At 42.6% G+C, this 12,487-nt stretch overlaps 1 protein-coding gene across 1 annotated transcript in view; it reads left to right on the top strand.

Annotated features, from left to right (window-relative positions):
- Nucleotides 1-12,487, top strand: part of LOC126389250 (polycomb group RING finger protein 3) — a 104,123-nt gene that overhangs the window by 36,737 nt on the left and 54,899 nt on the right. Inside the window, exon 2 of the mRNA XM_050042830.1 lies at nt 4,459-4,568. Within this exon, the coding sequence (XP_049898787.1) occupies nt 4,554-4,568 (15 nt within the window). The 5' untranslated portion in view covers nt 4,459-4,553. The remainder of the gene's footprint in view (nt 1-4,458; nt 4,569-12,487) is intronic.

Genomic DNA, 12,487 nt, shown 5'->3' on the forward strand with positions numbered 1-12,487 from the left:
CAGAGTCAACACATTTGAATATTTGGCTTATGTAGAGCTGTACTGTGATCCAGAGCTTGCAAACAAAATCCACATGGAGTGCGCTACATGTCCAAAAGTATGTGGACACCACTGTCCTTTTTTAATGCCTCCGCACCAGTGGCAGCCGTAGCTGGAGGCATTATGTTTTTGGGTTTTCCATCCATCAGTCCCATTTCCATGAACGCAATACCTCATAATGGCCCTGAGGGAATTTTTCAAATTTGGCACAAACGTCCGCTGGGACTAAATGATGAACTCATAAGATTTTGGTGGTCGAAGGTCAAGGTCACTGTGACCTCACATCAGTCTAATTCTCATGAACGCCTCGAGGGAATTTCTTCAGATTTTGCTGAAACGTTCACTTTGACTCTCAAATTATAAGCTTAAGCTTCTACCTACACCCTTTCAGTTACATTGATTATTGAAATGTAACTGAAATAATTTCATTCATTCATTCATTCATTCATTCATTCATTCATTCATTCATTCATTCAAATTAACCAATTAGAATTTGTTAGTCAAAGGTCAAGGTCACTGTGACCTTGCATTAGTCTCATCCTTGTGGACATGATACCTCACGAACAGAGAGAGGTGTGTGTTAAACACACATGTTTTCACAGACATGGATGAACACTGTAAGAGAAACTTGACTGGTGGGAAGAGGCATACAATTGCTGGCGGTAATTTTAGTTTAGTTTCAGGGGGTATCTTGATGCAACAGTTTGTCGACTGAACAATCGGTCAACTGTCAACTACTTGGCATTTTTACTTAAAAATATCTAAACCAAGGAATCAAATATTTTGTGGTTCCAGCTTCTGAAATGTGAGGATTTTATGTGTTTCTTTGTAATATATGAGAGTAAAGTGAATGTCTTCCTGTTTTTAGACTGTTGGTTGAATAAAATAAGGACTCTGAAATTTTCACTCAGGGCTTTTAAAAGTATTTGCTGCCATTTTATAGACAAACTGCTATTTGAATCACTGAGAAAATAACCTGTTGATTCATTGATCAAGTAGATGGCAGTAGTTATTCCAGCTTTGGTGAAGCAGTTTGTGTTTGGCACAAAACCAGCTCCATAAAGAAATTATTCTCCCAATTTAGACCTCACTAATGCTCTTGTGGCTGAATGGGAACAAATCTCTACATCTGGTGGAAAGTCTAAAACCAGACAAATGGAGGCTGGTATAGCAGCAGATTAATGACCATGGCATGTTGTGGAGTGTTGTGTTGCCTCATTGCCTGTTTCATAAAGGTGCAGACACACCAAACCGACTTCAGAGAACTAGTGGCGACGAAGGCCCCTGCTTGCTTAACTGACGGCACAGAGTCTTGGCCAGTAGTTAGCCAGCTAGCAAATTTACAACACCATTCAATGTTGAAAGAACAGAGCATATTTATCATGCGCCAGGGAAGAGTGACAAACCATCAGGAAACAATTCTGCCAAAGAGCTCAATGGCTCAGGGAAAACAATCTGACCCTATGGAACAAGTTTGTCTTGGTCTCACTTCCTCTTACTTAAACTCTTTGTTTACTTTCCTCACTTCTATTTTGTGCGGCCAAAACATCAGCCAAAGAAAAGGTGTCAACGAGGGGCAACAGCGCAAGACACACGGCACCAACTAGGGCAACAAACGCTGACCAACGGCCAACTGTCAGCTTCGTGTGTCAGGACCTTTAAGATGAGGCAAGCATCTGCAAAATGTTTTAAACTATCGAACTGTACTTTTGCGCCATGTGGCAGTGGTGAAGCGTTTCCAGTGTCTGTTTGTGAGTGGATTTAATTGGTTTCAGAGTTGTCGTGCTCGCTTGTGACCAGCTTGTGGAACAGTATGTTATGTGGGAGAAGGTCATTGCATGCATAAAGAGGTTGGATGCCTCTGTTGTAAGCAATGCTTTTATATGCCTAAAATTAGCCAGGTTAAATTTGAAGTACCAGCCACCTTTATAACAATTTATTTTTCGACAAATTCAGATCTAGGATGATTCCAAAGCATTTCAAATCAAACGTCAACTTTATCTGTAATGTCAGTGTCTGATTTCTGATCCCCACATCCCTCAACATTCTGGTGTTTGATGTTGTCAGCGCAGACAGGTTTATGCTTTCACACCTGTCTGAGCAAACCAAACAAAAAGAGGAAACCCTCATGAGTTTCCTCGGTGTGAACACGAACTCTACTCAGCCCCCAACAAGGCACATATAAAACATTACATCACAGAGGAGTCGCCGGGCGTCATGTGACGATAACATCTGTGTGAGGCTCCTCTGTGCGTGGCAGCTCTCTAATAGGCAGCGGTACAGTGTGTGTGTGTCCTCAGCCGCCCCGCGCCACATTTCATCTCTGTCGACTAACTGGGCTAATTTCACGGTCTGATGAGCAGACGGAGGCAGGCTGGCAGACTTACTGTTGTCACCAGAGACTTTAAAGGCTGTTTTCTTTTTAAACCGTGTATGTGTGTTTGGAGGAGGATGAAACAGTGGTGGGTGTTCGCCTGGCGTTCCCTCTCCCATCGTGACTGGAGTGGTCGGACTCCTACAATTAAGCAATGAATCACACGAAGTGATGGCAGGACGAGTCACTGCTGCCCGGCTGGAGGACGGAAATCAGTTGCCCTCTGTGGAGGACGACTGCAACTTTCAGGAACACTGGACAGTATTAAACTGGTGTGTTTAAGTGGTAGTACATGAGATCATCTCCTTTTCGTTTGTTCGCTCCTGGCACGCATTCATAGCTGTGGTATTTGGCTCGTCAATCAAACGGTGTGGGTGGTACAGTGAAGTATTTATTCCTTAGAGTTTCCATTGCAGTTTGACTCTCTCAAGGTAGTTTTCTTTTCTTTGGTTGTTCAGTAAAACATCACCAAATTAAGAGCCTTTGATTTAAGGAGTAGCTCGTTGTCGTCTTCACTCTTCAGCTTTTGTACTGATCAAACAAACTAAATTAACATGTTAATTGATGAGCTCTGGATGTGCTTTTCTTTGTGCTAAGCTAAGCTAACTGGCTGCTGCAGGCTTCATATTGAACAAACAGACATGAGAGTGGTATTGATTTGTCTCATCTAACTCTGAGTAACAAAGCAAATACAGTGAAAAGATGCTCAGCTCTGAACGCAGTGACCTTCAAATCTGGACTTTATGACTTGTTTTTAATATGACAAACATTCACTTGGGATGTGTTGTGTGTAGCTTTGTATTGTACTTTTTGTCTTGTGTTCTTATTTGTGTGTGAGTACAACTTTATATTGTATTACTGGCTGGGTCTTTGTTCTGACCTGCTAAAGCAGGATTTATACTTCTGCATCGAATCGACGCCATAACCTACGTGTAGCCTGATGTGCACCTCCCCAGAAATGTGACTACATGTCGTGGCGACGCAGACCTCCTGTCTATTTCTGTAAGCTGAAACCATTTCCCTCAGTGGAAACAAAGCTTTTATTCACTTTAATTTCACAGATAATAATACAGTAAATTGTGAAAACAATAAAGCCTCCACAAAAATAGCATTTTAAGTCCTGTGTGTGATTTATCCTGGCTTCATATGAGCAGAGGAAATCTCCACTAGTCGCTAGGCTAATTTATACAATGTAAAATGCCATACGCTTGTGCTAATAACATTAGCATGTTGTATTTGTTTGGAAAACGTGTTTAGTATGAGACAATTGTTTTGTCAGTGAACCTTGTGAGTTGTAATGGAGCCGAATTTTGTAACTTTACCTTTGTTAAATGTTGCTGTTGTCCCTGGCTTCATATGAGAAAAGGTAAAGTATGCTAGCTGCTAGGCTAATTTATACAATGTAAAATGCCATAGGCTTGTGCTAATAACGTTAGCATGTTGTATTTGTGGGGAAAATGTGTCCAGATAAAGACAAGTGTTTGTCTGTGAATGCTGCGAGTTATAGTGAAGCTGATTTGTGTACTTGTGTTTGAAATTGTCTCTGTTAAGCCATGTTTAATGTGTGTTTAATGTGTGTTTTGAATCAACTACAATTTACAGCACTACACAGAAACCCCACCACTGACTAGTGTTTTGGAGGTGTAACTGCAGAGTGACACAGACACACTACCACACAAGTATAAATGCTCACAACGATGTAGGCCACATGTGTAGGCTCTGCATAGAGCTGATGCACAAGTATAAATCCACCTTAAGAGACTACAGTTGTGAATTAGCTCTAAGCTGCTGTTCGGTACGGTGCATCGTGATAACATTTATGTTTTGAACTGTACATGGTCCCTTTTAAATAAGAATAAATCAAATAAATATTGAGCGTGTTTTCTGACATGATGAACTGTTCCTTTAAAGCTGAACTGGTTATAGGTAGAAAGTTTCCAAGTTTCCAATTTAAGTGTCCAACTTTCTAAATGTCACAGCATCGATGAGATCTCAGATTAAATCCTCCTAACACCTTTGGCACTTGCTTTTCTTCTCTGTCTCAGGCTCCGATGAGAGGCTCTTCATGATGAGGAGCTAACACTGACGGCCGCACAACCGCAGGAAGAGACGTGGCCGCTGCACCATCCACAGTCGACGCATGGCGGTATTAGGGGTAAGAAACATACCGTCTGGTTTCCTTGTGTCTCTTCAGCCCTTTGACACAGAGATCGTGCTATAGGGTTGCTACAAAGTTCCTTCTTTATGACACCTTTGCATTTTCACACAGAACCAAACATGGTGGCAACATATCGCTTCAGTGGGTGATTGTAGACAGCATGCAGGTGTCCTGGAAGCAAAAGAGGCATGACAGGCTTGACATGTAACACAGCCGTGTGGGCCTCTAGTGTGACATTTAACATACCCATCAGCAGGTCTTGATAAACAATAACAATGGCATAACATCGCAATAACAATCATTTACAGTCCCTGTTATATGGCTGCTGATTTTGTGGAGGGTAAGGAGCTCCTGGACCTCATTGTTTTCCCAATTTGTGGACATTTTCGGCTGCTGTTTTTGTTCATTGAGTTAGCTGCTAACAGCTACTTTTTAAGTCTTCTGCAGTGGGTGGCACGCATAACACCTCATCGTAATGTCACACCTGTGTCGCCCATGATCCCGTCCTGCCAGCTTTCCCTTAAAACAAACCGCACTGTTACTAACTCTGATGCTAGCATTATGCACATAACAGTGTGAAATTCCCTGAGAACTCCTGTTGTGTTTTCTTACTGGGCAGCGAGATGTGAGCGTCCTGTCATCCAGTCCACATTGACTCTCTCTTCCATATATGTCTCAGCTGTCTGTCAGCAGCAGTCCCTGGGGAGCTGTGTGGACAGAGCTAACCTGCCTTCACCAGGCTGACTGACAGCAGAAACCTACTGAACCAAAATAGTTTTCATGTCAGCTCCATGGGAAGAAATCAACAGTATTATATGTGTTGATTCATTGCTTTTATTTCCCCGTCTGCTGTAGCGAGTGAGGGAAATATGCATGGAGTGAAACAAGCTCACACACAGACTGGGAGCTGATCAATCAAGATATGGTGAATAAGTTAAGAACACATACACAGTGGGATGTGTTTGTGATTAGCAGCTGTCTACGCAGATCATGCTTCAAGAATTGCGACAAAAATAGACCAAAAAAACGTTGGGGGGCGTCAGTGTGGAGTGATACATTTAATCAACTTGAACTAATTTATTGATTTGGCCCTTTGGGGGCATGGCTTTCAGATTATGACGCGTTGCACTCTGTCTCTATAGGAAATTTTACAAATTATTATTATTAGCAGAATTTGGATCTGATGGTGGCCAATGGCTGCACAGCCTCCAGCAGTCACGCAGGGGTGTAAATCCTCGTAGATCCTCAACAGGAGCTGCAGTGAGGAGTTCTAAATTGTCTGTAGGTGTGAATGTGAGTGTGAATGGTTGTCTGTCTCTATGTGTCAGTCCTGTGATAGTCTGGTGACCTGTCAAGGGTGAACCCTGCCTCTCACCCAGTGTCAGCTGGGATAGGCTTCAGCCCCCCCGCGACCCCTAACTGTACGTTCACACCAAAAGCGACCAGAGCTCCCAAAACGGCGGAAATCATTAATTTTCAATGAGAGCCCGGCAACTTGGGCGACCTGGTCATCAGCCGCGCGTCTTGGGCGACAAAAGCGACCGGAGCGGCTCCGGAGGGGAGTGAAAACTCGTCTACCTTTATTGTAATGAGCTCTGACGCGGCTCGGCGGCAACCAGTCAGAATGCTGACGTGCTTCGATGAAGCGGGTCCCAGAGAATAAGCCATGTAACTTTGGTTCCTACAGCACACTTGTTCTGACAATAGATATAGAGAAGCTGATTACTTGCGTTTGCGCCCACTCAGTCCTTTATAATGTGTCGCTGTTCAGTTACAGAGACCAAAATAAAAAGAATGAGGCTTGGGACCGCGTCACAGAGGTAGTTGGTTGGTCCGGTGAGTTTTAAAGTGTGTAATGTTAGTAATAGAGGAGAGAACTGCAGGCTAATGTTGCGACGTAGCATGCAAGTCTTCTTTGCTTGGTTTGAATGGGATGACCTACGTTTTCTGTTTTCATTGACCAAACATAACGTTGTGTAGGCCAACTATGAGCTTTTTGACTGGACAACTGCAAGCAGCAACTACGCTGCTTTCAAGCCAGTAGTCTGCTTTGCGATCGAATGTTCGAATGATTCACATGATGAGCGACTAGAGCGACCAAAGCTGCCACAAATATTTTTGATTGTCGTGCTTCTTGGGCGTCCGCAAGAGACTTTGCCACTTTGCTAGCTTGTGGTTTGAACGTACAGTAACAGGATAAGCAGTCACGGAAAATTGATATTAATTATTATATTTGCGTAACTTTGAGTGAAGATGGTTGACAGAGGTTAGACGAGGGTAACCCGGGGTATACATTTGTTGTGATGAAAAACAAAATTCCAAAAAATATATCTGTCAGAAAAAACCCCAAAGATATTCAATTTATTATCTTAAGAGACAAAAAAAGTGCAAATCTCCCTAATTATGAACGAGAACTGGGAATATTTGTGATTACTGCTTAAAAAAATGCCTGAAACAAATAACTTGGTTATTTTTCTGACATACTGCGGTTATGAAGTCGTTTTATAAAGTCATGAGATGGTAAAATGCACCATCAAAGTTTTTTAATTCTTAAAATCTGGACAATGGAGCCTCTTGTCTGATTATAACATCTCTGTTTCTCTTTTCATCTCCGTCACATCTGTCTGAGAGCCCAGAGTTGAGTCTGTCAGAGTTTCAGCAGTCTGAGGACTCAGAACAGCCCGCAGCCTCTAAATGACGGACGTCAGCTGTCTCTGTGTCTCACTCAGCAGCCACAACCAGCCATTATCTGACTGTTAGCTGGCTGTTATTTCACATCTGATGATTTTGTGCTGTAGCTGTCTGCCTGTTGTTTAATCAGCACAGCTGGTCACTCAGTTACTGTGTCTTTACTAGACAAGAAAAAACCTGGAGCAGCACCATAGTAGCAGTTGTACATTTTATCTCCTCGTTAAAGCAGGCTGGTCGCTGAGCCGCCGCAGCTGCGTGGTACGCTGAACACAAACTGTTGGTAGTGGATTTGATTTGACGGATGGTGGAGGCAGAAGCACTTATGTTCAGAGTAGGTAGGGTAAAAACATCAAATATGATTAATATATGGGCTGACATAAAGGTATCTTTAATGCAAATATGACTTGAGAGCGTGAGTGGAGGCAGACAGCTGAGCGGTCTCCTCGGGGCGTCTCTCCTCTGTACTCGCGCTGATACCAGAGGGCTGTCGAGGTTCATCAAAAGAAAAGTTGTGTTAAAAACGCAGCTCACACATTCTCTTTGAATGTCTTGTTATTTTCAAAGTTACTCCTGATAGCTGATGGACAGAAACTCTCTGTAGGAGCCACCTCATTAAAAAGTCTGTCAGTTAACACGTCAGCAGCGATTTCTCTAAAGAGTGCAGGAGTCATAATAAACTAACATTTGCCAAACATCCATTGACGTGACATTTTAAGGCTTTTCTAACTCTGTGATCATTTATTTCACTCACTGACCTGAGATCAGTGGGGATAGAATATGATATGTTGTCGATATCTTGTATTTAATTCAAATATAATTAAAAAATGATCTGATGTTTCATCACAAAGGAGAAGCTTGTAGTGGTTGCTCTTGTTTTTCTACCTTTCATTTTTAAGTTTTTAGTGCAGTTCTTTTGTTAAAAACTTGAAGAAGTAATATGTCTGTACTTTTATTGTCATTGCTTTATGTTAGCTGACAGCTTAGTGATGGAGGAGTGTGTGTTGTTACGTTTATTAAAGGAGATAAAGCATCTTCAACAACAGGCCACAGTAACATGAGTTAAAAATGGTGCGTGAAGAAGGAGAAAGAGTTCTTCTGTTGCTTTGATTGATCTTCAGTTCTAGATTTTAAGGCCCTGACACACCAAGCCGACGGTCGGCTGTCGACCAAAGTCGGGCTGTCAGTGAGCGTCTGTCACCCTAGTTTTTGCGGTGTGTCCCGCACCATCGGCACTTTGGCGTTTGCGGCTTTTCAGCCGATTGAGCATGTTGCAGCAGAGCTTGTCGGTGAGAGAGATCACTGATTGGCTGTTCAGGTTTTATTTCCTCGCCCCTGTAGCGAGTGAATCTGCCTGNCACCCTAGTTTTTGCGGTGTGTCCCGCACCATCGGCACTTTGGCGTTTGCGGCTTTTCAGCCGATTGAGCATGTTGAATCAGCAGCAGAGCTAGTTGGTTAGAGAGATCACTGATTGGCTGTTCAGGTTTTATTTCCTCACCCCTGTAGCGAGTGAATCTGCCTGTAGTGAAACCGGGGCTAACCGGTGCTTCCTCCTCAGGCTCCACTTCACTCAGCTGCCCAAAAGACCCGCTGCTTCTTCCCACTTTAACCTGAATAACAAACCGGAGCTAGCTGGGAGCGGCTAGCGGAGCCTGCGGAGGAAACACCGGGACCGTCTGGATGTAATAGTCCGTGGAGGTGCTGCGTTGCTCGGCTGCAGAGATAGGAAACCCCTCGGCTGACAGGATGTACCACTCTCTCACTCCGCTCTCTCTCACGCAGGCACAGAACGTACGTGCTACTTTGCCGTTGGATGTAGTCTTTGTAGTGTGTTCAAATTCAACTGACACAGGGCGACGTGAGGCGACATGAGGCGACGTAGACGACGCAACAGTTGGCTTTCATCGCCGCTAGTTCTTTGATGTCGGTTTGGTGTGTCCACACCTTTATGATTACACATCAACTGTAAATCCCGAAAAACATGAATGAGGGCTTGAGTTTTTAACCAGTGTCTGCGTCATGCTGCATCAGACAGTGAGAGCAGAGTGTATGTAGCCTGAGAGGCAAAACCCAGGCTATATTTTTCAACACAGGTTGTCCGTCTGTTCAGATGTACGTCCATCTCATTCTTGTGAACGTGATATTTCAATAACTGCTCGAGGGAATTTCTTCAAATTTGGCTCAAACGTTCCCTTGGACTCAATGATGAACTGATAAGTTTTTGGTGGTCATAGGTCAAAGGTCCAGGTCTGTGTGACCTCATCTGTCTCAGTCTTGTGAATGTGATATCTCTAGAATACCTTGAGGGAGTTGCTTCAATTTGGCACAAACGTTCACTTGGAGTCAACACTGAACTGATTGGATTTTGGTGGTCAGAGGTCAAGGGCAGTGTGACCTTGCATCTGTCTCATTCTCGTGAACGCAATCTCTAAAGAACACCTCAAGGGAATTTCTATAAATTCGACACAAACATTCACTTGGACTGAAGAACAAAATAGAATTTTGCGGTTGAAGGTTGACGGTCAAGTTCAGTGTGACCTCAAAAATGTATACTCTAATAATGACAAACCTTCACACAAATGTCTGATAGGATAAAATAATGAAGTGAAGACATTTTGTATCGTAAAAGGTCAAAGGTCAACTTCATTGTGACATAATATTCTGCATAAAACAATTTTCTGGCCATTAGATACTGAAGTGATGACACTCATCTTGAAACTGTGCTGATTGTATAGATCTTCTGTGCTACTGGTGACAAGATGTGTGTGAAGCATCCATGTTTTCACAGACATGGATGTAAACTGTAAGAAAACTTGACTAATGTGTGGAGATGTACAACCACAGGGCAGTAATTCCAGTTCCTCTTAAAGCTGTGAGCACATGGTAATGACTGCATGTGAAATACATGGGTGTATCTGCACTTTTATCACTTTAAAGTTCACCTGGATTACAAAACCTGAGCAGAGGACACTGTTGACTGATGTTGAAGTGAGTCCGTCAAACTTCAACTGTAAAACTGGGATTTTAATAATTGAGGGGGACATTACCCATTGGATTCCAGATGAAGTTACTGGTTTTGAGTAGGTGTGGGAATCTCTCAGCACGTATGATAATTTGATTGCAATTCCGAGGACTACGATGCGAGTATAACAACTATAGATGCACCTCGATGGGTCAAAATCTTTTTGTCTTTACGTGATTTATTTTTCTCTCAGAATGACTACTTGCTACTTTTAAAACATATTTTTAATGATCCATAATTAAAATAAACAGATATGTTTATGTTCTAACTTATGGTATTAATAAAAAATAATGTAAGAAAATTCCACGTACAGGTTAACGTTTCACCCACTGATTGGTTCAACTGTGAGGAACGCTCACCCAGGTCGTACAAAATTGTTAGGGACGATCATAATGGTGAGAATTTGGTTTTAAATGTCCAGTTATTGACTTTCTGCATCAAGATGTAATCTTGTAAGAGAGAATTGTGATGCATCTGAGAATCCATTTGTAGTGTTGAGTTTGAAAACATCACAGGAAACCAGGGTCACTTTTTTTTGGCCACGTCTGGGCACTAATATTAATCAGTGAGTGTGTGAAACAATAACTGAAATGAGGACACACTGAAACCATTCCTATTGTGGGCATCCATTGATGAATATTTCTGAGCTGACCGGCCAGATGACCGCTTATACATCAGCGTGTCCCTGTTTGCTCAGCCTCTGTGAGAATAGAGAGGACTCCCAGTGACTTGTCGATGATGTTACTTACAGAGTGAAACCACAGTTAGTCACTCAGTTACTCAACACGCAGAACAAATCACTGCTTTCAACATCCTTCTCATTTACATCTTTCCAAAGTATGAATCACCAGCTGAGCTCCGTGTCGCCGCCTGTCAGCCCTGCTGGTCTGAAGTCGACCCTGCAGCTACATGTTTAACTGAAGACTTACTGTAACACAGCTGATCTCTGTCTATATGTAACCCGGCTTCTTCACTGCCAAACACTGCCACACAATGCTTGGATAGCCACGTCTCTAATCTCTGTGGAGATATTATGAAGTGTTAAAACACTGTGGTGCTTCTACTGTACTCAGAGAGACGCTCTCAGGTAGGGGTTCACTGTAACAGCGATATCAAACAGGCCACCAGTGCTGCAATAAACCCTTAAAAGTTGCCTTCAGAAAGTCACATAACACAGGAAGTACAGTGACTGTGGTTGGCAGGAGAGCAGAGATGATAACCAGCTCCTTGGGTACAATAAGACAAAGCACAGAAAACAGTGAGGCGCAGGCAGACAGAACACGCTGACATAAAATGCTGCAGTAATATCCAACATATTGTTCCTTGTTGTGATTAGGGCTGTGTAACAGGCTGTGCTGCACTGGCTCTGGCTTTTATTCAGTGGTGTTAGTGCTGAAATGGTCTCATCTTTCCAACTCAAAGCCCAGCAAGGGACGAGAGTTAAAAATCAGCAATAGCTGTAAACTCTTTGGGCAATACAGGACTCTCATACTCTGTGTTGGAACTATGCTAAACTGCGTTGTCCGGTGAAATACAGAAGAGGAAGAAGACGTTTCTTCCAGGTATATGGAGGAATAGTATTGGTACTACAGGTTATATTATCTTTTTGGAAAACAATAATGTGTCTTTGTGCATGGATTTCCTGTTTTGTTTATGTCTACCAGAAAGTGATTTAGTGATTTGTCACTAAAAGACAGACCTTGCTTATGAATCACTGACCAGTCCCTCCAGGATTTTGCTTTTTTAGGGAAATTGTTTTGACCTAAAATGTCACGGCAGCTTTTCTAAAAAATTGCGACCCCTGTTGTTGTGTTTGTAGGTATTTTTTTGTAATGAAATTGCAGGAAAGTGAGTGAAAAGTGCAAAATTAGTTGGTTTTTGATGTCTTTGCTCTGGCAATAGCCATGGCAGGAAGCATTATGTTTTATCGTTGGCTGTGCGTTCGTCCCATGCTCGTGAATGAAATATCTGTAAATCTATATCTAAAAAGAGGGAGACGCAGTCTAAAGACAAAAATATTTTAAACACAGGAAACAAAACAACTAAATAAAGTAAGGGTGAGATGTGTTTATCAGTAGAATCAGTGGTGAAGGTGTGTGTCTGCATGAGTGCTGTGTGTAGTGTGGGGTGTTGGAGGTGTGAAAGTAACAAGCAATGCTTTGAGGGAAGAGAGCGCCGCAGCCAGAGTGACAGGGTATTTATAGA

Source organism: Epinephelus moara, chromosome 4 (assembly GCF_006386435.1).
Source record: "Epinephelus moara isolate mb chromosome 4, YSFRI_EMoa_1.0, whole genome shotgun sequence".
Lineage (NCBI taxonomy): Eukaryota > Metazoa > Chordata > Actinopteri > Perciformes > Serranidae > Epinephelus > Epinephelus moara.